At 34.0% G+C, this 27,480-nt stretch overlaps 1 protein-coding gene and 1 pseudogene across 2 annotated transcripts; one reads left to right on the plus strand and one right to left on the minus strand.

Moving 5' to 3' along the window:
- Positions 1–445: 445 nt before the first annotated feature.
- Positions 446–3,760, minus strand: LOC123225243 (cytochrome c oxidase assembly factor 5-like). 2 transcript variants are annotated; one of them, XM_044649156.1, is made up of 4 exons: positions 3,632–3,760; positions 3,384–3,481; positions 3,183–3,287; positions 446–945 (listed from the first exon to the last, which is right to left on the minus strand). In XM_044649156.1, the coding sequence occupies exons 2-4, from the start codon at positions 3,450–3,452 to the stop codon at positions 904–906; spliced, it is 216 nt and encodes a 71-aa protein (XP_044505091.1). In that variant the 5' UTR covers positions 3,453–3,481; positions 3,632–3,760; the 3' UTR covers positions 446–903. The 2 variants fall into 2 exon arrangements, with proteins under 2 accessions (XP_044505091.1, XP_044505092.1); XM_044649157.1 differs by having other exon boundaries at positions 3,561–3,682.
- Positions 3,695–26,862, plus strand: LOC123226243 (annotated as a pseudogene).
- Positions 26,863–27,480: the final 618 nt, after the last annotated feature.

A 27,480-nucleotide genomic window follows, 5' to 3' on the forward strand; every position in this document is an offset into this window, starting at 1 on the left:
AATCTTATTTTACTTTACAAATTACGCACCAAAATTTAGTTGTCTTTTATGCACGGGAACGTAAAGAAGAACTTCATTGTCATGGTAAGATAAACTTGACAAAGAGACATTTGGGTTGACAAATTTGAAGATTACAACCTAACTAGTTTGTTAGGAGGGATTAGATGAGCATGCCTTACTATTTGCCTGAAAATGAGCATAAATCAACCCATTTGGAAAATCTACTTCATTGGCAAAGAGCAATACAGATCCAGTACATTTGTCCAATTATTGTATAGAAGAAGACCTAAGGGTTTTCCACAACTATTTCTAATAACAATAAAATTATGTGTATTTATTTTTTTATATACAATTCATGTACATAGTTGATGTATTATCATGTAACTGAGAGATTTTAAATTAAAGATAAAACAATACTTAATCGTATGATGACACATCATCTGTGTATATGAATTATATATTAAAAATAGATACACATAGTAACGCTCCTCTAATAGTGTTGCTAAGAAGAGCCAACAGTTCCGGTGTAAAATGATAAAACTTGCGCTATATCCTAAGGTATCAGTAGTTTAATCATCCTCATGAACTACCTCACAAAATACATAAAAGAAAAAGTTTTTCTAGTTGTGGACAGACACCCCATTAGTACCAAACAAGAAATATATGGGAAAAAGAAATAAAGAAAGAAAGAAAACAAATGTCGCATCCTATCATATGAAGATAGCCTGAAAATTTGTTTTTAGTCCATGGAGTTTTGGATAGCTGATTGGAGCTTTCTATTCAGCTTTGCTTTCCTTCCCCACTTTCGGTTATTACCACTGAGTAATTAGCATTACAAGAGCACAGTCCATACCAACTGTTACCAACCACAACAAAGTGCAAGTTGCAAGGTAGCTTAATCTCTCAGTAGCCTTTGTTTCCGCGGATCCTAGCTCTCATGTCAACCTGACCAACCACAACAAAGAAGAAAAAGAAAAAGACCAGAAACTGCAAGTTAGTAAAAATTGACTTCAACTAAAAGCCCCACTGATATGCAATAAAATAAACCCTCTAATAACTAACATCCAAAGTTCAACATTTCTGAGCACACTATCATTTTTGAGAAATGCTCCAGAACACATCTAAGAATTATATTTGCATCCTCAACTTAATAAAAAGACAATATATACATATTCTCAGAGCACATGTCAAGTTTTCTGAACTGGGTAGAATGTACGTTATGCCTATTAGAAATGCTATGCTTGCTCATAGTCTTTGGCTTATCAAATGATAGGGCCGCCAACACCCACAGTAGGATAAGGTGAAGTGATGGAATCCATTACCTTAACTGCCTTATGCACAAAAAAGAAAACATAAATTGATTTTGAACAATAGTATGCATATTGAACTTTCAATTTTGCAATAGCAGTACACCAAAATTTCAAAAAGAATAGCTCTCTCATGGGATTGTGTGATGAAATCCTTATCCAAGGTGTGACCGTTGTTTTATTTTTTAAAATAATCCAAAAATCCCTCAAACCTTTTTTCAAACTCGAGTTTGAACCCTACACTTGTAAGAAGTAGGAACCATGTGGCCTTTGCTGAGTAATATGTGAGAATATAAAATATAAAATATGACAAGATAATGGAGAAAAAACTAAAGGACTCGGAATGTTATTATCCTCTTACTATACAATTCCTTCCTTTTCAATTGTATCTAAATCAATGTGTATTTGTGGGCAAATGACACCAAAGCTAAAGAATAATTTATTGTCATAAGGCTTGCCACATATCCATTTAAGAAACAAGAAGTTGAGGAGAGCATGATCGATATTAGCAAATGCCCTATAAAATGGTAGAAATTCACCAAGTATTATAACACCATCACTTACAAGTAATTGTATTAAACTGTTCTAAGAAAAAATCCAATGGGACAAAAACCTTAATAAAGAATCACAATTATTTGATGAGCTGTAAGTGGTGTTGGATATGTTCAATACCACCTCGTCAAAAACCTTGGCTACAAAACCCAACGAGGTAAAAGTTGGTCAAGGGAAAAAAAGTGCAGTATGATGTGTCAAATAATTTCTTCAAAGATATGCTCCCTTGATAATTACTACCCTTATCATGGAAGAACTGTAATACATGGTGTCTTTCCACCAATTCCAGGACACTTCACAATATGGATTCATACCACCATTAACTTCAAGTTTCTCATGTGGGCATGTGGCAAAGCATATGACATCAATTTATCTGACAAACTGGACAGTTAATGCCTATAAATACAACATGGTTTCCCTTGTTATCGTGACACCTCTGAAATAAAGTAGTTTTGTTATGAGAAGATAACAATATTTAAGTCTTCTTCCTATATTCTGTTTTAGTCCTTTTACTTTATACATTTTCCAATTATTATATGACATGTTATCATCATGTAGGAGTTTTAAATCCCAAATGAGACAACCACATGCTGAACCACTAGACTATCCTCAAAAATAGAACCATAGGTTTGATGCCAAATATTATCTATCATTGCCAAGAACCAGCATGTCAGAACTTTATTTTTGAGTCACATTTGACAAAGAAAATTCTCTTCACTACCATAATAAAGTGATATACCTAATTAACATCTCCCTGATTTTAGCCATCAAGTCAACCATAAAAAAGGCCTTATTCAACTTAGCTATATGAGTTTTATAGGTAAATAAAGGAGAATAATTACTTGGGATTACTCATCTAAGACTAATTTCAAGGAAAGGTTTAAGAGCTAACCATGCTTCTTATCAGGAAATCTCAAGTTATATCATCTAAAGAAAACTAAATGGAAACAATTACTTGGGATTGCCTTGTTGGAACAGAATTTAGAAGATTTTAGACACTATCAAGCGGTTTTTCTATTTTCTATATAAGAAAACACAAAGGAAAAATACTAAAAATTCTATATTCATAATTTAATGTATCTCTCAACATAGGGAAGATAAAGGGATTTCTGGATACACACAAAAAAATTATACTTCACTCTAATAAGGAACCATATATATATATATCATGATTATAGTTGTTTCCTATAACTTCTGCAATTCAGATCTTTTAAGGAACCATACATTGGTCATTCGAATTTAAACAATCAATGCTAAGTAATAGAGAAAAATAAACATAACATTATAAAATTGCCTAACCAAAAAATAGAACATAGAACATGCCTGGCCTCTCTTGCAATTGAAATAAGTTTCCCTTAGTCCGACACACTCGCTCGATATGCATGGGCTCTTCTCTCCAACACATTCCCTGTAAGATCTCTTCTCAACCTACAACAAGAAAGATGATGAATGTCATCATATAATCAGATTATGCCCAACAAAACTCATCCTTGAGTAGATACAGGCACATTGAATAAGAAAGACCTTTACACAATCCGATTCACTGAGACACTTGACTAGTTCCATAGCCAAGCCCTTGCAAGATTTTGACATTTTGCCTCTTTCGACTAATAAAACATTGACTATCAGATAGATAAGAACATAGTTAGCTAATCTGCAAACAAAGAGGTTATTGGACAGAAAAAAAGTTCGAAACCCAACCTAAAACATACAGAAACGAGAAACAAATCAAAATAAATCCCCACTGCAGTAAAAGGAAAAAAAACCCTAACCGTATATTTTACACCAACCGAAGAGATCAAAACAGTTTCGAGTTCAGAATGGATAATACAAAGATGGCGAACTTCCGGGTCGGGTTTCCAAATCGGGTCGAAAATAGATATAAAACTTTTTAAACGGACAAATATATATGCCCGTATGCTGCTCATGGTATTTTAAAGATAGGCTTTTCACCAAATACACCCCGTGAAACCAAATCACGACAGTCCCGCCCATTTTCTAAAGTTACAATATACACCCCTCTCAGGAAGTGTTGACCTCTTAAAGGAGGAAGTTGACCGTGTTTAGGGATGGATTTGAGCCGAGCCGAGCTCGGCTCGCAGCCAGCTCGGGCTCGGCTCGATTTTTTTATGGCCGGCTCGAGTTTGGCTCGAGCTTAACTCGAGCCAAGTTTGACTCGTTTACGACTCGTTTTTCATATCAAAACGACATCGTTTTGTATATATATGAGGATCAAAACGATATCATTTTGTATAAAAAATTTTAAAAAAAAATATACCGAGTCAGCTCGAGCTCGATCGAGCCGAGTAGAGCTCGACTCGTTTCGAGCTTGAATCGAGCCGAGCCAAGCTCGAGCTCGAGCTGGGTCGGCTCGAGTCCAGCCCTAACCGTGTTTGACCAAAAATTACAAAATTACACTTTAATTTTTGTGAACGGACAATTTACCTAATAAAATTATTATCTTCTTTTTAATCATCTACATTATAATTTAAAGTTTACATTATTATTTATATACATTTTTTTAGTATATAATTATGAATATAAATGATTAATCATTATATAATTAAATAATTTAGATTTAAAAATAAAAATAATAACTATTCATATTATAATATAAAATCTATATACATATTTACTTAAAAATTTATATACATAATATTTTTATAAAAATAAAATAATTAAAAAAAATTAAAAGCAGAAATCTAACTACAACAACCAAATCGACACAAATCTTTTAATTTGTAAATACAAAATTTTATCCTTTAATAAAGTACAAAAATCTTTTACTAAAAATTAATAAGTAAAATTTTTTAATTTCTTCTTATTTAATCTCCTATTTTTATATTAAATATTAAATTTATCCTTTTGTTATACATCTTAATAGCTTAAACTAATGAGAATAGAGATAACAATTACAATTTGAATTTAAGATCTTAAACTTTTCTCGACTATAATAGGAAGGAGATTCTATGATATAAACAGGAAATGAGACGAAGACATGAATGAAAAAATCTCCATAATCGAGGATGAAATATATGTGTCTCCTTCTCACTCTGCCCCCATCCTCATTCTCACCCCTTTATATTAATATTTTTGCGTAAAATACTAATATATTTTTATAGTATTTATATTTTTGTTGTATATATTAAAATAATTAATATATGATATTTGTGACATTTAAAATAGTAAGTTAGTTTTAATTTGACTTAATTTTGTTATTTAATATATTTATATTATGTTTAAAAAATATGAAAAAAAAATTTTTTCTTGTAAAGATAAAAAAAAGATTTTTTGTGAAAAGAAAATAAAGAATCTTTATCATTTTTATAATAGAGATGAATCAAAGATGAAGATTGATATCTTTTGTGAGAATAAGAACAGAGATATCAATACCCTCCCAACCCCTCTGCATTGCCATCCCTAAACAGAGGGAATGCATCTTTAGTTGTCGAAGTTGGTCAGTGCTAGACTTATTTTAGTTTAGGGTTGTTACGTGGCATTTTCGTCTTCTAAAAATTTGGTTTCTCTTTAAAATATTCGATAGGCACGGGCATCTGTAATTTATAATACAAAAAAATTCGGCCTGGGTCACTGGGCCAAATTTCAAACCCGGAAAGGGTTTATCTTGGTCTTCTTCCTCCTCTTCTTAAAACCCTAGAAATCAAAATCCCAGATTAAACTTCCACAAACAAACATTTCGATCAATTCAAGCAATGCCTCACAAAAACGAAGACGTTCGCTTCACTTCGTCTTCTGTCAAAGTTCCTCTCTTTCGTCCCCACTCTTCTCTCCGCTTTTTTCCCAAGCACTCATCAAAACCAGAAATTCGCTTTCCCAACTACTTAATTCACCCAAAATTCGTTCCTCTGAGTCGACTTTTGTGGCATGGAATCAGAAGGTCCATTTGGTGGCCTCACTCTTACTAGGAGAGTACAAAAGAAGGCTTCCTCTTTTCTGTTCAGCTTCATTGGCTCTCACTCAATCCGAGACGGTAGCGAATTCGCCGCTTCTATGCTCGGCATCTCTGTCGCTGAGTCAGGCAGCACCGGAGTCGTCGTTGAGTCAGACCGAGTCGTCAAATCCGCAACTGAAGGGGCAGGCGCATTCACTAAGTCAGTATGACGAAGAGCGAGTGTTGATAAGTGAAGTTTTGGTGAGAAACAAAGACGGTGACGAGCTTGAGAATAAAGATCTTGAAACTGAACTTTAACGGCGTTAAAAGCCTGCCGTGCCAACTCAGCTTTAACGATACGTGAAGTCCAAGAGGACGTGCACAGAATCATCAATAGCGGTCACTTTTGTTCGTGTATGCCTGTCGCCGTACGCGCGTGACGGCATCAGATTAGTCTTTCAGGTATACATAAAGAAATATTTCCTTGAACTACTTTATTTTTATTTATCAGAGTTTTTCGTCATGTCATTCTGTGTTCTATAATCTACCGCCTTCGTCGTACAAACATCAAACCGCTTTCCACGTCCATTTACAAATAAACCTAAGCAAGGAGTTAATAATGCAAACACAGAAAATGCTTATAATTAATTGAACGCAAATCCAAAAATTAGTACGAGAATAGACTGGAAATTGTACTCAAAGATACTGTTCATTGATTGATAATGAGACAGGGAAGGCAGATGCACAAACCACCTCTAGGCTTACAAACTGAAAGTGTAATCGGAAGATGACAGAAGAAATTAGACTGACTATTAAGAGGTCCATACTCTCCACTTATGACTATTCCAAAGGTCAGTCTCACCCTTCACCAAAAACTTGTTACCAAATTCTGCATGTTTTTTTTCTCTCCACTCTTACACTTTATTCTCTTATCTTCCTGCTTATCAGACTGTCATGCTCTATCAGTCAGCAAAAGCCATATAGCCACACCCAGGTGCTATTAGAATCTTCCTGAAACAGCTCTTTTCTAGCCGCTGGTCACTTGCATTGTTCTTTCCGCTAGTGGCTTGCATTTGACAAACTGCGAGGTGCAAGTGACCCCTGCTTCTTAGCTCATGCTTGCGCATGTGCCTCCGCTTAATAAGAGATCACAAATCTGGGAATTTAAGTATTTTTACAATCCAAACAATGTCCCACCTACATAGATCTTCCAAAGTACAATAGGAGATAAGTTGGTATGAAGGAGCTATATAGGCTAGAACAGTAAATTATGGGCACTAGGTGCTATTAGAATCTTCCTGAATCAGCTCATTTCTAGCTGCTAGTTGCTTGCATTGGTGCTAGTGACCCCAGCTCCTTAGCTCGTACTTGTGCGTGTGCCCCCACCTAATAAGAGATCTAAAATTTGGGAATTTAAGTATTTTCACAATCCAAACAATGTTCCACCTACATAGATCTTCCAAACGTCTAATAGGAGAGAATTTGTTATGAAGGAGATATACAAGCTAGAATAAAAAATTAGGAGGTTTAGCTCCATCTATCAATCTGATAGCTTGATCATTGGTTTGTTGAGCAGGTTCTCTTGATGGGCCATCAAATTGATGCTGAAAAGCCTCGAGTAGTTAGGTAATCAAGTTTCACATAGGTTATTCCTTTGGTAAAATGGTATCCTCTAAACTAACAAACTCGAGCCAAAAACCTTAATTGCCAGCCTTTACAGATTTCTAGAGACTTTTGAATGTTGTTTCCATAGTGATTAGAGTTGGGTCACGTTGCAATTGTCGTCGTTACAATTTGAAACACATGGTTTGTGTTTTTCAATTACCTCACACTTTACCTAGCATAGACAATCGATTCACCCCTAGTGTCACATCCACATTACCCAAATTTAAAGGGAAAAGATCTTGAGTGATATGGATACTATGTAAAACCAAATTAGACCTGATAATTTGTGTTATCGGGTCGTATTTGTATTTTGTCATTTCGAGTTTAAGTTAGAGACTTTTAGTTTTAACCCGACCCAAATTAGAATTGTGTCCAACCTTTTAATGTTTAGGTTGATCTGACACAACCCAAATTGATTCAAAATTGTCTATTGTTTTTACTTGCCTAAGTGTTTTTAGCATTTTAATTCATTTATTAAATTAACTCAACCTATTATTAATAAAATACACAATATAATATTTTTTTCTTGTTTACAAATGGTCTAATAATTATGTACCTAGACATTTAAAACACGTCAATAATTTTATTGACCAAATCATTTTTTTTTTGGAGAAATTAAGAAATTATAAAGAAAAAAAAAAAACAAAATGTGAGGGGCATACCCCAATCAAAAAGTCACATAAGACTCAAAATAAAACACAGTGGGCACACAAACTCCATAAAAGAACAAATTGAAAAAGTGTTATAAAAGACTCAAAACAGAATGAGCACGCAAGCTCTAGAGAAAACTAAGTAATTGTCAAATAGTTTGAAACTAAAGGGAGATCTCATGCCTCGGCTCCAAGCCAACAATCCTAGCGTGAATCACATTGAAAATGCTTGTAACAATCTCATAGCGATGCCTATAATGTTGGAGGAGCACTCGATTATTCCTCTCATATCATAGACAACATAGTATGACAGATAGGGATAATCGAGATAAAACATGTCTAAAGTCTCTCCTGCATCAAAGGTGTAAAGAAGCCCAATGAATCAGAGAGAACCAAGAAAAGCTTGACTAAGTCACAAGAGTTCTAACTTTGATTTCCTCCCAAATAAATCAAAGAAATTGTAGCTGAAGAATAGGTGATCATATGTCTCCATGACTGAGTTGCACAAAACATAGCTGGTAGAATCTAGAAGCTTGTGACCTTGAAGGTGATCCATGATGCACAAACGACCCAAAGTGGCAAGCCAGAGGATGAATGAGTGGCATGAAACATGTCCTGGGAACTAAAGTAGATGGTGCACAAAGTTGACATCTCTTTGGGCCTATAACACATTCTATGCGAAGTCAACCTTAAACTTGTTAGAGGAGTGACCTTTCCATACAAGATAATCAGAAATCCCAACTCATGGATGGGTGGTGACTGAGTTCCATATATGTTGCAGCTCCAAGCTACTCGACAAAAGAGCCTATGAACCATCTTGGATGATATCTGACACCTTGGTATCTCAAGGTAGACTGGTAGACGATAACATCCTAAAGGAGAATAAATCACACAAAGGACCTTGTGATTACCAATAATCAAGCCAAATAGAAGTGTCTCACCCATCACCAATGCAACTAACAATAAGGCCTTTACACCAATCTCTACTAAGAAAAATCTTCCTCCATGCCCATGAAACCTCGGAAGTAACCTTGATATGCCAAAAGGATTAACCTCTGAGAAGAACCCTATGAACCTAAGATGACCAGATGAAGTTGTGATTTGTGAGAAGCCTCTAAACATGCTTCAAAATTGTTACCTTATTCCATTCTTAAATCCTCTTAATCCCCAAACCTCTCTCCCTCAAAGGGTAACATGCTAACGTTTAAACCACCTTAGCCCCCAAATGTAAAAGTGAGGTGCCTCTCCAAACAGAACCTCTCAAAATACTCTCAATTCTCCACATAGTAGCTATTGGAAGAATAAACATAGTAGACTAGCATACTTGAAGAGAATAACGCTGACTTAATCAACTGTAGTTGACCAGCGTAAGTCAGTGAAGTTGAAGTCCATAGTCTGATCTTACACAAAATCCACTCAATCAAAGGTTGTCAGTCGACATGCTTAAGTCAAGTGGAAACCAAAGATTCTCCCAAATATTGGATAGGTAGCACACCCAACTGAAAGCCTAAAGTAGACTATATCTGCACATGATCTTCACTAACCCCTGACAAAAAAAATGGCTCTTCTCTGAATTAGTAACTAAACTAGAAATCGAAACAAACTCATCTAGAGAATACTTTATAACTCCCACAAAAACAACATTAGCATGACAAAAAGCCATCAAATCATCAACAAAGCAAAAATGAGTGATACTTGTTTGTCAACATCTTTAATGGTACTGAAAACCTAGAACCTGAGTAGTCTTTCGCAAAATACTGCTTAACCCCTCCATGGCCAAAACAAATAGATATGGTGTTAAAAGATCACCTTGTCTAACTCCTTTAGATGATAGGAAAAAATCATGCAACTTTCTATTCAGTGCAACTAAAAAATGCATTGTTGTCATACATGTTTTAATCTACTGAACCATTTGATCTGGAATGCCCATTGTTTGTAATGCCAAAAGAATGAAGTCTTAATACATTGCAACAAGAAATCGGTCTAAAGTCACTCATACTTCTATGACACTCCATATGAGGAACCAAAGATATACTTATGACATTTACACATCTAGGTAATCTACTGGTACCAAAGAAATGCTTCATTGCAACTCTAAACTCAACCCTAATAATATCCTAGGATTTCTTAGAGAATAAAGATGTAAACCCATCTATACTAGGAGATTTATCATTAAGAATAGAGAATAATGCATCTCTAATCTTTCTATTAGTAATGAGAGCAATCAAACTATCTATTATATCAATAGGAATACAACTAATGAAGTACCTGAATGTGTTCTCAATAGATGGTTGTGTTGGGACACTAAGCAAACCTGGTAAAATCGCACAACCAAATTATCGAAATCCCCCTATTAGAAATGAGGGTACCCCACTCATCCCTCAGTCATGTGATCTTATTTCTGACTTGCCTATGAATTAAAAGCATATGAAACCAACTCCAACACGAACAACTCCCGAACACAAAACAACACCTCGAACAAATCTCAACTTCCCCAACTCAAAAACACAAATTCAGCAATAATCAGAACACAATTATCTAATAAGAGGTGACGTGACGAACAAACCAGTGATGAGGCGGTGGTGGTGATGGCTGGCGACAGTGGAGATAGGTAGGACGACCACCAACAAAGGAAATTGATGTGGCAACAATGACGAATAATGTAGCAGGTTTGGAGATGCAACTTGAAAGTCATGGAAAGAGGACATTTTGGGTTGTAAAAGGTGGACTTTGGATGGCTAAGGTTGGATAGAATGGTGTTGCCAACAAACGACATCTAGATTCTAACAGAGATGCCAACAAAAGGATTTCAATTCTGTCCAAGAGTTCAAAGAATTTTTCTCCCTATATCACGTTCTCATTATCAAATAATATAATAAAATATTTAAATAAAAATTAAGAATAATATGATTAATTACAATTATATGCAATATTTAAGTATTTCAATTTTGGTTAATATTTCCTTCAACAATTCTATAATTTATCCTTCAAAATTCTACTAAATTAACATTTCTCTAAATATTCGAGTTAGTTTGGGTTACTTTTGTGTCACTTTTATGTCAATCTTAACACTATCCAATTTAGTTTTGAGTCATGTCGGATTGATTCGAAATAAATTCTATGTCAAAAAAACTCAATCCTAACCGGATATTTTTTATGTCATGTTGTGTTAACAAATCGTGTTGAAAATCACTAGCTCTAAACCAATTGGATCTCTCAGCAAAGACCAACTCCTCTCACACCTTACGTGTTACCAAGAGTGACCTTGAAATTCTTTGTATTAATTAGAAGTTAAAGATGTTTAGCCAACCTTTAGGCGATAAAGCTATGAGTACCCCCGTAATTCACTAAGACGATGATTGATTGATTATGGATGGTTTCTTCAATCTTTATTGTCTTAGGGGACATAAAACCAACAAATTTTGTGAGACCTCCATTGCCTTAGCTTCCACTTCAATGACCTCATCTTCCTTTATAGATTGGATGTCTTCCTCCTCTTTCTCTTCTTGGAACAAAAAGACTTTCAGTTGCTTAAATCAACATATGTGATTTAATTTGTATTTCTCATTGCATCAAAAAAATAACCCTCGATCTCTCTTGGATTGGAATTTTGCAGAGGATAAACGCTTGTACCCATTTGGATGGATCGTTTGACGGATACTTGGAGAAGATTTCGATGTGAAAGAATGTTAAAGTGGTGTTTTAGGGTTGGATTGAGGTCTATAGGTTGTCAATCTAGAGTTTATGGCTGGATGTATTAGGGGAAATGTGTGGAATCAAGTAATTTGGTAAGTTATGGTTGGGGAATTTAAGCAAGTGGGTTGGGTCGAGTTAATAATTCTTGTTAAGGAAGATTGGGAAAAGCCCAAAGCCTTGCCACTGCTTATCATTAGACTAGGTCAATTCCTTTCCTTTTAAAGCCCAATTAAGCATTGGGCAAATATCATCACCTCCTTCAATTCCTTGGGCCTAAATAACCTTGATTCACTCTGGATTTCTTCACTAAGGTTGACGACTGTAGCTAGCCTTTCAAACTATTCTCAATAATTTGCCATCAAACTCAACTGTTGGAGCGAAATCAATTCTTCCTGGGGGGATCTCATCAAAGTTAGACAAATCTGAGCAATAATTCATCTTGTAATTCTTCCCAGCTGTGAAACGGTTGATTTAGTTCATAGAATTATAACCAGCCATGGGCAACTTCCTCGAAACACAGTAAAACTGAAGCTAATTGCTTTGATTTAATTAACATATTAATGTGAAAATACCTCTTTATTTTAGCTATCCAATTGTATGAGTCATCCCCGAAAAACATGGGAAGCTCAAGTCGATGTGGAGGTTGGTCACACCATGGGATCCTACATCACTGTCAATCTTGGTGGGTGATTAACATGCGAAGATCGTCAACCATTAGCCCAGTTTCCTGGCGCACTAAAGATTGGTCGACGATAACCATGGGGGAAATACAAGTTGGATTGGTGAATTTCCCCTTTTCATCCTTCGTCCTAAACTATCGAAGTTCATGCTTAAATCTAAGGCATTGAATTGTGATTCACCCTTTTCTATCTTCTTCGCTAACTAAACTAGCCATGAATATATGGATGTCATTTGTTTGACCAACCCACGGTAGTTATGCTCCAATTCATCCACACATCCTTCCATCCTTGTTAAAACCATACCCCACATTTGATTGCACTGATACCAACTAAATACAAACCCATAAAATGCAAATAATTATTTGAACACAAATCCATATGAGTATGATAATGGACTAGAAATTTCACTCAAAGATACGGTTCATTTATCAATGAGGATATTACAGGGAAGGCAGACGCACGAACCACCTCTTGGCTTATAAATCTGAAAATGAAATCCGGAGATGATAAAAGAAATTAGATAGAAACTTTTGGCTATTCAACTGGCCAATACACTCCCTGCACCAAAAACTCATTAACAAGTTTTGCTGCTTGTTTTTCTTCTCCACTCTCACAGTTTATACTCTTCTCTTCCTGTTTAATGGATTGCCATGCTCTAGCAATCACCAAAAGCAATGTGGTCACACCTAGGTGCCAATAAGATCTTCCTGAATCATCTCCTCTCTAGCCATTAGTCACTCTCTTAGCTAGTCAATTGCATTGTTCTCTCTGCTAGTCGTTTGCATTTGACAAACCGCTAGTCTCTTGTGACCCCTGCTCCTCAACCCGCACTTGTGTCAAATAAGTTTGAATTCCTTTTTTTAATGATATAATTTCTTGAAATACAAAAAACAAAGAAAAAAGAAGTGGGATAAAGACAGCCCTAGTATAATGATATATCAAACAGTCAATAAAATTAACTATATATTTTATTTTGTTCTTTTTATTTCTTTGACAATGAAAAATAAAGATTAAAAACCTAACTGTAATATTTCGAGAATGCATTTAATATAATATTCCAGAATTATTTTCTAAATTAAAATTGTATCTAAAAACATTGTCTGAAAACATTTTTATATGTAAATTTTTTATATTAAACAATTGTGTTTATGGAAAAATGTTTATTTTTTTAGTATGGCTTGATGATTGATATTAATTTATTGTGGCATAAGGTAGAACCGAACCAGGAGTTTCATGGTTTAGTATGTGAAGGAGCTAATGTTCTTCCATCGAAGTTTCTGCAAGATTCTTTTTGTGATGGTTATGGTAGATTTCTCAACATATGTTGATTGTGTGCCACATTCAAAATGGATTATATATGTTAATTAATTTGAATTTTGGGGTCAAGCTGTGCAGGAAAAATTGTCAATGTTAGGTGTTTGGAGGAAGAAATGAATTCCATTAACTGGTGGTATACAGAACGTGGTCTTTTTGGGTTGGTTAGTGTTTTTACCTGCTGATATTCATTACTTATGTTTCATTGTTTGTTGATATTCTTTACTTATATTTCATTGTTTATGGAAAAGTAGAGTTAGCTTATTTCAATATTAAAGTTGACCTCACCCAAGATATTGAGAATCGAAAATCAGATTTTGATTGCCTTCACAGGTATCTGGTGTCAAAATTCTCTCTGGTGGTGTAATAAGATTAGAAGTTGTAGAAGCTGAGGTCAATAATATTTCTATACGTTTCCGTGACAGGAAGACGTAAGAATTCATGTTGAATTTGCTTCTTTTTTTCATGCACATACTAATAGATTCATTTTGTACGCAGACACATTGGCACACATAAAATCTTGTGTTTCATTTTCTATAAAATATTTGAAATTGTAAACATAGGATCTCTATGTGACATATCTGTATTGCTATTTTAGGGGTGAACCAACTAGGGGGAAGACAAAGCCTGAAAACATACTTCAGCAACTTACAACCAATAAAGGACAGGTACATCCCCGAATTTACTTGTAATTTGTGAGGAAGAGTGTTTTGATAAAAGGACTTAAACATAGGCATAATGGCCAAGACGAAATCCTATATGCACTGTGTAGTTAAAAAGGGTTACTGGAGTTACATTTTTTAGACTACTATGAAGTCTTTCGGGAAAACATTTAATATTAAAATTGTGAATAATTAGCCTAAGGTGAACAATTTATGCTTTCAAGTGGGTGGGCTATTATAATTGTTATAGAGCTGAACATAGGATGTGGTTTTGGGTAAATCCCGCTAGAGGATGTGATCTCAAAAGGGAGTATAACCAAAACCAAGATTCAAGATTTTTTAGGCATAGCTGTCAAGATAGCTGATTGTCAAAGTCCCCACTTTGCCTGGTTACAAGTGATCATTAATTGATATATCGACCCTCATTCTGTAAGTATTAAGGCTTTTGTTGAATTTCAACCGAAGAACAAATTGTGTTAGGTTGGCATGAAGTGGAAGCTTTTGGACATCTATGGGACTGGGCCAGTACTGGTGTATTCTCACCTTTGACTGGCACAAATGCAATAATGTTGACTTTCAGGGTTTTATTTAATGTGGGAGAACTTATTATATATAAGCACACAGAATTCTCTTCAGCTTATTTATCCTTTAAACTCTTTGTTACCCTTTCATTTTTTCACATATTTTTGTCGAATGTCATAGGATACGAGATATACTTTACTTTCTGTTTTGGTGTTGCCATCTCTTATTACCTTATGATCGGTTGTCAAGTAGCTTTTGTTTTTTATTGGTAAGTGAAGTATTAACGGTTGACCATTAATGTGTTATGATGTATCTCATGTAAATAATTGGTGGATTCTATGGAATGCACCAGTTTGTTTTCAGACTTTAGACAATATTTAAAACTAAAAAATTTGTTGGCATTTGAAATAATTCTTCTGTAGGTTTATAGTGTGTTTCAAGGGAAAAGAGATGTAGAAACAGTGCTAACTATGGGAATCATGGAAGATGTCAGCATTATTCCTCAACCTGCTGGAGGTGAAATAAAGTGCAATTTCATTTGAATCATCTCATACATGATATATGTTTTCAGATGTTATAGAGATATGTAAAAAGTTTGCAAATATTTTTTTTTTTTGGGAGTTATGGCTATGGTTCAACACATATTTTTTGAATTGAAATGCCCATTTTCTTTGGCAACATTGTAGATACTGACAAGGTTGACTTAATAATGAATGTTGTTGAGCGTCCTACTGGAGGCTTTTCTGCTGGTGGTGGTATATGAAGTGGGTAGGTGATATTAATTTAGCTAGACATAGTTCCAATATGTGTTACCTTATATATGTATATATTGAAATTAAAGTTTATATATTCATATGCTGATTTATCTAAGACAATATTAATTTTTTTTTCATTCACTTGCAGGATCACAAGTGGTCCTCTATCCGGACTCATAGGAAGGTGATATTTTACACTGCATCATCTGGTTGTCAGTTCCGAATTTTATGTTCTTCCTAATTAATTACATGTTTTATTCCTAAAATATTTATATATTCCTCATTGTTTCTGTTATGTAAACAAATGGAGTTCACACTATTTTTTATTTGCCTGTTCTCATTCAATTAAGAGGTTTTGTCTTTTTAATGCTCATAAGATTTGTTTGGGAGCCATGATAAATTCCTTTTCATTTCTGCAAGATACATTCACATGCATATCAACCTACACGCACGTGCATGTACTGCATTTCTGAATTTTTTCTCTTTTGCTAAATTGATGTGATGATGAGTATTTACAGTCCTTTCCTAATATTTACTCATTTCTATTGCAGCTCTGCCTATTCTCATCGGAATGTATTTGGAGGAAACCAAAAACTTAATATTTCATTAGAGAGGGGCCAGATTGACTCTATATTTCACATAAATTACACAGACCCATGGATTGAAGGGGATGACAGGCGGACATCTCGCACTATTATGGTTCAGGTACTTTAAGGTTTTCTTTTTAACTATAACTTTATTGATCGTGGGGAACTGACTATTACTTGAACTGATTTTGTTTGTACTGGAATTCAATAACTCCTGGTACCCTTGTCCATGGTAACCAACCTGACAATAGCAGTCTGACCATTGGCAGGAATAGAATTTAGTTGACCAATCAGGCCAAAGTGGAGTGGGACAGCAGGACTAATTTTTCAGGTAGAATTACCAATTTCTTTATCTAATAGCATGAACTTTAAGGATTAATGTTATCATAGCACTATGCAAACATAATATTGTTTTATTTCCATAGGTTTATTTTACAATTTTTTACAGGGATACATTGTTTACAAGTGAAACTTCTTTTGTTATTGACTGTTTTAGTTGCTGCTGTAAATGATGTAGCAAGGCCTTCTCTATGTTATGCTCAGGCTTCTTCAAAAAGTCAATTTTTGAAACTATAGTACATTGTACAGAACAAAAATTTTTACCATGTGATTGTGTTTTCCTTTAGTCAGCATGCTGGTGCCCGTGATGAAAAAGGAAATCCCGTTATCAAAGACTTCTACAGCAGCCCTCTTACAGCTAGGTATGCCTCCTAGAAAAAATATATCGCTGAACTAGTCATTTCTTTTCTAAGTTTATTGGTTGCCAAAACTAAATTTCTTATAGAGAAATGACTAGTATGATGAGTAGTTTGTTTATGATTTATTAATTGGTTGCAAATAAGTGGTTATGATGCAAATGCACTTGCTTCTGCTCTTCCTGTTGTGTAACTTCTCTTTTTTTTGGGCAGTGGCAAGAGCCATGATAAGATTTTAATTGCTAAAGTTGAGAGTGTTTATACTGGTTCTGGTGATCAGGGTCTTCAATGGTTAGTCATTTGGAACTCCTTTAAACGTTCTTTATTTACTGTCTGTGTGGACCATCATATTTGTTGTCTGTGCAGTTTGTTTTCAATGTGGAACAAGGACTTCCTGTTTTGCCTGAGTGGTTATTTTTTAATAAGAGTGACTGCTTATGTGAGAAAGTGTGTAGAAGTTGGTCTGGCCTGTGTTCTTTTAAGGTATGCTACCTCTCTTTTTCTCTTTCCTTTTTTTTTTTTTTTGGGTTATTAAAGGCATAATTCAGATGATTATTAGTGTGGGATAACTATATTTTTTTAAATCAAGTAATCCTTGTTTATTGTAAATGAATCAAGTTTCTGTTTTAGTTTGCTAATTTGCATTGTTTCTCATTGCTAGTTTGTCCGGTGGGCATGTAGTAGGTAATTTCTTACCTCATGAAGCCTTTGCCATGGGAGGAACAAATAGTGTGAGAGGCTATGCAGAAGGTGCAGTGGGTTCTGGTCAATCTTATGTTGTTGTCTCCAGTGAAATCTCTTTCCCAATGGTAGGACCCCAACAAAATTTTATTGTGTTATATGAACTTGTCACTGCATGTCATGATGCATAAATCTGGTTGGAATTACAACACATGAATTTAATGAAGTTTTACGAAGGCAAGACACATGATGAATTCCAAAAGGAAAGGGTCAGTAAAGAATTAGCACATATATAAACAGCAAAACAGGCATGAATCTAGGCATTTATAAGGAATGTGACATATATGAAGAATAGCAAAGCATGCATAAATCATTTCTGAACGATAAAAATTTAGGGGAGTGGAAAAATGCTCCAAAATTATGGTCCTTCTCCAATGTAGAAGGTACTTCAGTGCCATGTATTAAAATGGGGGGAAATTTTAAAAATTAGTCAAAATTAAGGGGGTTTAAGCGAAATTGCCCAAAATATTTAGGTTTAAGCAAAAATGCTCAGGTTTTGTGAAATGACGAAATTGCCCTCATATATAAACTCAGCAAATTTCGTTCCTTCCCACGTTAATGTTACTGTTTAAATTCAAAGAAAATTCAAAATTTCCAACTCTCCCACGTTCATCCGGATTTTCACCGATTTTCTTGGTTTCTGGCAACCGGAAATGGCAAATAAGATTAGTATATCTCTCGTAATCTTGTTTGAATCAAGTAATTGCTCATATTATTGAAATTTGATTGAGAATTTGCGATTTGAAATTTTAGGGTTTCGATTTGAACAATGCTTAAAATGTTATGATTTTTGGTTGTTTTGGTTGAATTGATTGAGGGGTTTTATGTTATACAACGTGTAGATTTGATTTATGCGAAAATCGGAGGCCGAAACAACAAAATTTTGGTCGAAAATGGCTGTCGAAGTGATCGGTAGTCCGACGTGGGAACAGTGTTTCCCACGTTCAGCAGATTTTAGGGGGGGTAAATTAGCTTTTTTAAAGTATTGGGGTGTCGTGGGAAAGTCGTTAGCCCACGTCGGGTTTTTTTGAAATTGGTCACATAAACGTGAGTTTGGCAAAATTACGAAACAACCCCTGTATATAAACACAGTCAATATTTTCTTATTTCTCACGTTAAACACAACCAAAACTCACGTTAAACAACCACCACGTTCATCCCACGTTCGATCAGATTCTGGCGATTTTCTTGCTTTCCGGCATCCTCAAATGGCAAAGAAGGTTAGTATATCTCTCGTAATCTTATTTGAATCAAATTATTGCGCATATTATTGAGATTTGATTGAGATTTTGCGGTTTGAATTTTAGGGTTTCGATCTTGAACAATGCTTAAAATGTTTTGATTCTTGGTTGTTTTGGTTGAATTGATTGAGGGGTTTTATGTTATACAACATGTAGATTTGATTTATGTAGAAATCAGAGGCCGAAACAACCAAATTTTGGCCGAAAATGGCTTCCGAAGTGATCGGCAGTCCGACGTGAGAACAATGTTTCCCACGTCAAGTGCGTTCGCTCACGTTCAGCAAATTTTGGGGGTGTAACTTAGCTTTTTTAAAATATTGGGAAGCCAGGGAGATTCCTTAGAACAGAGCGGGTTTTTCTGAAATTTTTCATATAACAGTTGACCTTTTTAGAATAGGAATTTTCATGAGGGGGTAAATTGAGAATTTTTTTATCTAGGGTTTCTGATAGGGTAGTTTTCAAATTTTATATCCGTTTTTTCTGTTCTATGGTTTTTCAACTTTTAGAATTCGAATTTCCGTTCCGTTTTTTCGAATTTCACCGTTTTACGAGATATTGACTCGTATTTTTCAGATTTTCGAAGGATTTTCCGTTTGTTGCCATTTTAATGTATTTCAACTTTTAGAATTCGAATTTCAGTTCCGTTTTTTCGGATTTCACCGTTTTATGAGATATCGACTCGTATTTTTTAGATTTTCGAAGGATTTTTCGTTTGTTGCCATTCTAGGGTTTTTCAACTTTTAGAATTCGAATTTCAGTTCCGTTTTTTTGGATTTCACCGTTTTACGAGATATCGACTCGTATTTTTCAGATTTCTGAAGGATTTTCCGTTTGTTGCCATTTTAGGGTTTTTCAACTTTTAGAATTCGAATTTCAGTTTCGTTTTCTCAGATTTGACCGTTTTACGAGATATCGACTCGTATTTTTAAGATTTCTGAAAGATTTTTCAATTGTTGTCATTCTAGGGTTTTTCAACTTTTAGAATTCGAATTTTAGTTCAGTTTTTTTGAATTTCACTGTTTGACGAGATATCGACTCGTATTTTTCAGATTTTCGAAGGATTTTTCGTTTGTTGCCATTCTAGGGTTTTTCAATTTTTAGAATTTGAATTTCAGTTTCGTTTTTTCAGATTTCACCGTTTTACGAGATATCGACTCGTATTTTTCAGATTTCTGAAGGATTTTTCGATTGTTGCCATTCTAGGGTTTTTCAACTTTTACAATTCGAATTTCAATTCCGTTTTTTCGAATTTCACCGTTTTACGAGATATGGACTTTTATTTTCCAGATTTCTGAAGGATTTTTTATTGTTGCCATTCTAGGATTTTTCAACTTTTAGAATTCGAATTTCAATTCTGTTTTTTTGAATTTCACCATTTCAGGATTTATCAACTCATATTTTCTTATTTTCGGTCGATTTTTCGATTGTTAACCTTCTATAGTATTTCAACTTATAGAAATCAAATTTAATTGTAGTTTTTCCGAATTTCACATTTTTTGGCTATATCAACTCGTATTTCTAGATTTTCGATCGATTTTTCATTTCTTAACATTCTAGGGTAGTTGAACGTGTATAATTCGAATTTCAGTTTCATTTTTTCGAATTTCACTGTTATCAGACAGTTAAATCTTGTTTTTTTAAAGTTTCTCATTTTCTTTTTGATTATTTGGTATTTTTCATCTTTTTATGTTTTTTCCACGTATACATTTGTTTACATATTTGTTTTTACGCATGTTTAACGAATTTTTTACATTGTTTCAGGATATTTCTCGCAAAAGAAGACGGGTTGACAGCGAGCTGCGAATGTATATTTATCGTTGTATTTTTACTGTATTGATTAGCTCATAGATGTATATTTATCGTTATTCTTATGTTTAGATGTATATATTTATTGTATGTGCATATGTGTATGATATACTTTATTTGTGGTTATATATGGATGTGTATCGTATTTGATTTCATTTTTTAAATAATCTTATCATGAAAAAACAATAAAAACGTATGATTACTCAAACATTTACACACTTGAAACAATTAGAGAAAATAAAGTAATACTGAAATAACTCATACGAAACACTAAATTTATTACATCAAATGACAATACAATTAGACATTTGAAACAATAATAAAAATACATCGGTTACATAAAACTGAAGTACAACAATGAAGAATCATATAACAAACAAAATTGAGTATAAGCATGTCAAGATCTCGTTCCTTTGCCTTTTGTATGTGAACGCTGGGGGGCGGAGCTCGAGACCGGTGTTGGGGATTTACATTGGGTTCGTGTATGCCCCGGTTCATGGATGTCGATCGGAGATTATTGCAAGCTCAGAGAGGTCAGGGATGCATTCTTTAATTCTCATAAGAAACCAACCCCACGTGTCATGATCTTTTTTTTTGCCGACACCGAAACCAATAGGGTATATTTGATTATTACCATCAAGAGCTACCGCAATAAATAAATGCCCTATATATCGACCTTTAGGGAAAGCAGCGTCAATGCAAATAACGGGGTGAAGATATTGACTAAACACACGAACGGAACATCTTAATGCCATGAAAAAATTTGTAAATTGATGCTCATCATCTGTTTCAATAGCAGTAACGGTGTCCGGATTAGTACGTTGTAAATTGTAACAATAATCTGGTAACAACATAAAAGATTCCTCCGGTGAACCCCTCAATGAATTGATAGCCTAATTTCTTGCGCGCTAAGCCTGTGAGTAGAAAATATCAATTTTATATCGGTCGGCGATGTCTACAATTATTTCTTTAGGTCGATAAATTCGATCAATCATCACAAACTTTGATCTCATTAATTGACCTAAAGCTCGAGCGCCAACTTGTCTGTGATGTGGCAAGATTTGATCAACTAAACATGTGTGGGTAGGATTGATAGAGTTGATACCCCACACATCACCAACAGTGGACTTGGTTGCATGTATATACCACTTACAATTTTCGACCGTGCACTTAATTTCCCACCGTTTCTTGTCAGACTTTTTGACATCAAATTGAAATCATTTCAGTAAGGCGAATTGTTTCACAGCGTCTTTCAATTGGACTTTATTATGAAAAATATCCCCTATCTTGACACCATGCTCCTCTCGGATCGATCTGGAACTACCTGATGATGCTGATGGTTGTGGAGGAAAATCAGGAAGCCACCTAAATGGATCAGTGGGGACATTATCAAAAAATGGCCCAAAATAATTTCCACCACCTGAAATAGGATCTTCAAGCTGTAAACTATCCATACCCTCGATAACTGATGCCATATACTCAGACTCTACATCTCCTGAAGGAATGTCGGACATATCATTTCCATCAAAGTCACCCCAATAGGGAACTATATCTTTTTCTCCATGAGCCCATGAGTTTGCAATATACAACGGGTCATTATTGAAATCAATCAACTTTTCCAAATCATATTCTTTTTTGACCCAACTACTTTCGTTTTCATCTTCATCCTCCTGTCCTTCAATTGGGGTACATGTAACAAATACAGGAATACATTCTTGAAAGTACTGGGACATATCAAGAAGACCCTGGACATCTTCATCATTTTGGATCTGGATGGGGCCGTCAAGCTCAATTTTTCTTGGCTTCATTGATACTTGAATGTAGTTTTTCATTGGATCAATACTGCAAGACTCCGTCAAAAGCTCAATAAATCCCTCGAATGTTGTTCCATAAGGGATTTTAATCAATTGTTTGGCTCCTCCAACATATTTCATTGTGTTGTTGCGACTTTGAATCCATTCTCCCTGATAACGAACTGATGCATAACCATCCATTTTAATTATGAATCCTGCAATGACCAGTTTTTGAAGATAATTATTCATTTATAATAAAAAAATCAATAATAACTATGAAAAATAGTTGTACAATTATTAATAATTAAGAAAAACTCCTAATATTTTTCTAATAATTTATTTATCCCCCTATAATTATTTGACAATTTATATAACAATTTATATAACACTTTCGTATGTTATTTTACCCCTCAAAATGCATCTATCTGTTTGTAACGTTCCATTTAAAACGTTTTTATAATATCTATATTTTGAAATAGATATTCAAATTCTATACTTTGAAATGCTTTAAAATGTCATTAATAAAAAATTTCTTCAGAAATCTGGAAAATACTAGTGGATATATCTTAAAACGATAAAATTCAAAAAAACAGAACTGAAATTCAAATTCTAAAAGTTGAAATACCCTAGAATGGTAATAATCGAACAATTCTTCGAAAATCTGAAAAATACAAGTTGATATATCCTAAAACGGTAAAATTCAAAAAAACAGAATTGAAATTTGAATTCTAAAAGTTGAAATACCCTAGAATAACATCAATCGAAAAATTCTTCAGAAATCTTAAAAATACGAATCGATATATCCTAAAGGGATGAAATTCGAAAAAACGGAACTGAAATTCGGAATCTAAAAGTTGAAATACCCTAGTATGACAACAATCAAAAAATTCTGTAAAAATCTGGAAAATGTGAATTGATATATCCTAAAGGAGTGAAACTCGAAAAAACCTATAATTTCAATTATAATACGTCTACCATGTTTAATATGAAAATGCGCCATAATTTTAATAATATTTCATTTGACATTTTAGAAAAAGTAATTAAATAAATAAATAAATAAATATCAAAATGCCTTTATAATATCAAATATCTAAAAACCCCCCATATTTATCTTAAATTACATGTAACCCCCTATACTTGTGAAGCATTGCATTTAAACCCCTTATTATGGCATAAAAACTAAATTTAACAAATGAAATTAAGTTTTAGACTAAGATTGACATAAATACCTTTTTTTGATGAATAGTATTTTTTCGAGTCGAATACAGAAATACGAACTTCTTCTGTCCGAACGAATCCCTACTAATTGATGTTGAATAAAAATGAAAGTGAGAGTGAGTGTTTGAGTGATATGAGAAGTGTGTGTAAATAAAGGGAGTGAGGAGGGTTTATATAGATGAGAGGAAGGGTAATTTTGACATTTTAGAAAAATTAAATAAATAAATATCAAAATGTCTTTATAATATAAAATATCTAAAAACCCTCCATATTTATCCTAAATTACATTGAACCCCCTATATTTGTGAAGCATTGCATTTAACCCCCATATTATGACATAAAAACTAAACTTAACAAATAAAATTAAGTTTTAGACTAAGATAGACATAAATACTTTTTTTTGATGAATAGTATTTTTTCGAGTTGAACATAGAAATACGAACTTCTTCCTTCCGAACGAATCCCTACTAATTGATGTTGAAAAAAAATGAAAGTGAGAGTGAGTGTTTGAGTGATATGAGAAGTGTGTGTAAATAAAATGAGTGATGAGGGTTTATATAGATGAGGAGAAGGGTAATTTTGACATTTTAGAAAAATTTTGAAATAAATAAATAAATATGAAAATGCCTTTACAATGTAAAATATCCAAAAACCCCTCATATTTATCTAAAATTATTTTAACCCCCATAATGAGTGAGGGGAGTTACATAAATGAAGGGAAGGGTAATTTTGACATTTTAGAAAAACTTTGAAATAAATAAATAAATATCAAAATGCCTTTATAATGTAAAATATCCAAAAACCCCTCATATTTATCTAAAATTATATTAAAACCCTATAGTAAGTGGGAGAGTTATATAAATATGAGGGAAAGGGTAGTTTTGGTATTAAAAAAAGTCATAGGTATTTTTTTTTTGGAACAGTGATTTTGGGCATTTTGGCTTGGAAATAGTGATTTTGGGTATTTTTGCTTAATGGGAGGGCATTTTGGCCGTTTTTTAAAATTTCCCTAAAATGGGACTTGAACTAAATTAATGGAATGTAATGGTTGCTGAGTTAAGCTCAAGATAATGTTACTGGTCAACTGATGGTGCCAGTTAGAATCTAGGAACCTGACAGTTTTCTTTTTACAATATTCATATATAATGAGGGGCAATTGAAGAGTGTGGTTTTTAAGAATTATATGTGAGGTAAAATTATTTCAGGGTGGTAATAGATTTGCCTTTACTATTTAGTTACAAGGACAGTTTCGTGTGCTATCATTAAGACAGGCTAAGACCTTTCTGGTTGAGTGTTAATCTCAGATATAAATTTTACCTACATGGTTTTTATGCGTAGTTTTTTTTTTTGTCCGGAATGAAATGTTCTTGTTATTACTTGGTTAAATAGGTAACAATTTAAAAAACTTCTGAAAACTAACTATGATCACTTAATTTTCTGAATTCACGGCTAAAACTTAAATTAATGTGTAAAGATAGTGCAAAATAATTTGTCACCAAAGGGTTATGTAACAATTTTTTTTTTCTATATATGGTTTGATTGCGGTAATGTTTGTTAAATATATTCAAAATAGCGAAATCAGTGATGGGGTTACCATGCACAAGCATATATCATTTAGTAGGATCGGAGTGGTTAGAAAATAGTCATAGGAGGGGCCAACATGTAATTATATTCTGAAGAGCTTGTCTGCAATTTAATAAACAGAAGCCCTGTAATCTAAAGAGTGGTCCATCCTCTTCACTCCATATTCAGTGTCAAGTTTCCTTCAATGTAAATGACAAATTTTACTGAGGTTTTTGTGGTTTGAAGGTTTTATGAGTTTCAAAGAATGACCATAAACAGTTTAGAATAGTGTAAGTTACTTCAGAGCTGAGGATTTTGCCTGAGATGGGTGAAAATAGAACAGGATTGATGATCTCTGTGTATGATGCTTCCCTCTAAAGTTTCTGTTTCCCTCCAGAGTTTATCTGTTATCTGTAAGTAATAATTTTGCATGTTGACCCTTCAATACATTTTGTTTTGCAGTTGGGGCCAGTGGAAGGGGTTATCTTTTCAGACAATGGAACAGACCTCGGATCAGGCCCCACTGTGCCTGGTAGGTTTCTTTATAGTTTTGACCCACTATTTATCATGTTCTACAGTTGGGTGAGTGGGAAGAGTCATCTTTCAAGATATTTTTCTGATCTTGTGGTCTGATTCCTTTATTTTCCTTCTTCATTAAGTGATCCTGCTGGGGCAAGATTGAAACCTGGTAGTGGATATGGATATGGGTTTGGTATCCGTGTTGACTACTCCCCTTTGGGGCCTTTGCGACTTGAATACGCATTTAATGACAGACAAAGAGGTTTCACTTTGGGGTTGGCCACCGAAATTGAAGTCCGTTCCTACATCCTAATATTCTTATGTGGGTTCCACTTATCCATCACTGATGCAGTTGGTTGTCTTCAATCTTCACTGCTGTCATGACCATTGCCTGGAATAGCACCCAGTGGCATCTTTATGTTATCGATGCAAAATTAGTTGAATTGCTTTTTGGCAGCTATTGGTATAATCTCTCTTCTGTAGATGCATTTGAAGAGCCTTGCTATGTCCAGCGTCAATGTTGTTCAGGGTAACAGTGACTGCCTCCCATCCCCTCGACAGTGAAATGAAACATTGGTGTTCTTAAAGTTCATTTTCTCTTAAATAGCATGTGGCAAGCTTTACTCAGGGGAAGATTTAGTTTTCACTTTTCAACCATTATTTTCAGGTTTTTGAATCATAAAAGTGGTCTTAAGCTGTTATTAGGTTTCTTTCCTTGCCATAAAAACACTGTTGTTAGGTTTCTTTCAGGCAAGCATTGTTTTTTTTTTTTTTTTTCTAAATAATTAATTAAAGGGTTTCACAAAAATGATCAAGCAAGCATTGTTGCTCGATGTGGATAGCGTGAGCTTGATAATACTCACCGCTTGGCTGAAGATTTATTGTTAGAACCAGAAGTTAGTAGTTCCAAATATTACATTATTAATATGTAGTGTAAGACTATGCTAGAAGCATTTACGACTGGACTGGCGTTTAACAGTCTAATTAAAACATGTTAAACCATATTGGAAGATGTTAAGCTTGATGTTCTTGTGCATTTTAGGTATTCTTTTTCTTGTAATTTTCCATTAATGTCTTGAATCATGTGATTTTATGACTGAATTTATCCTTTAAACAGACTTAATAGTTTTGGGAATTAAGATCAGTAAAGTTGTTTACCCATGTTTAGGCATGGGTTTAAAAATTGGATCAGATTGGTAAGTCCGACCAGTTCAACCATTATCAACTAATCAAACCGGTTGAACTATGTATGAAACTGGATTTGACTCAATTAGTATAAAAAAAATGATTTTTTATTTAAACCAAAATTTTATTTAACATATTTGAATATACATATTATTAAATTAAACTTATTTTAATGTTAAATTATATAAAAAAAAATTTTAATATTATTTTTGAACTAATCATCAATTTGACCATTGAACAATCAATTCACTTATTGGTTGAATTACGTTATTCCCCTCTATGGGGCAATATTTGTTTCTGTACTAAAAACATTGTATTTAGGGCTGTTATGCACCCAAAATTAACCAAGAAAGGAATGCCAAATGGAAATTTTTATACTTTAAATTTTTAGTGGGAAAAGAATGTAAAGACAAATTACCCAAAAAGAAAAGGAAAAG

Source organism: Mangifera indica, chromosome 9 (genome assembly GCF_011075055.1).
Source record: "Mangifera indica cultivar Alphonso chromosome 9, CATAS_Mindica_2.1, whole genome shotgun sequence".
NCBI classification, from domain to species: Eukaryota; Viridiplantae; Streptophyta; class Magnoliopsida; order Sapindales; family Anacardiaceae; genus Mangifera; species Mangifera indica.

Bases quoted from the DNA above. Each gene is read 5' to 3' on its own strand.
- LOC123225243 (XM_044649156.1), bottom strand. From the start codon at position 3,452: ATGTCAAAATCTTGCAAGGGCTTGGCTATGGAACTAGTCAAGTGTCTC. The intron at 3,288-3,383 runs GTCTTTCTTATT...TTCTTGTTGTAG, and splicing joins GTGAATCGGATTGTGTAAAG to GTTGAGAAGAGATCTTACAG. The intron at 946-3,182 runs GCATGTTCTATG...GTGGTTGGTCAG, and splicing joins TCAATTGCAAGAGAGGCCAG to GTTGACATGAGAGCTAGGAT.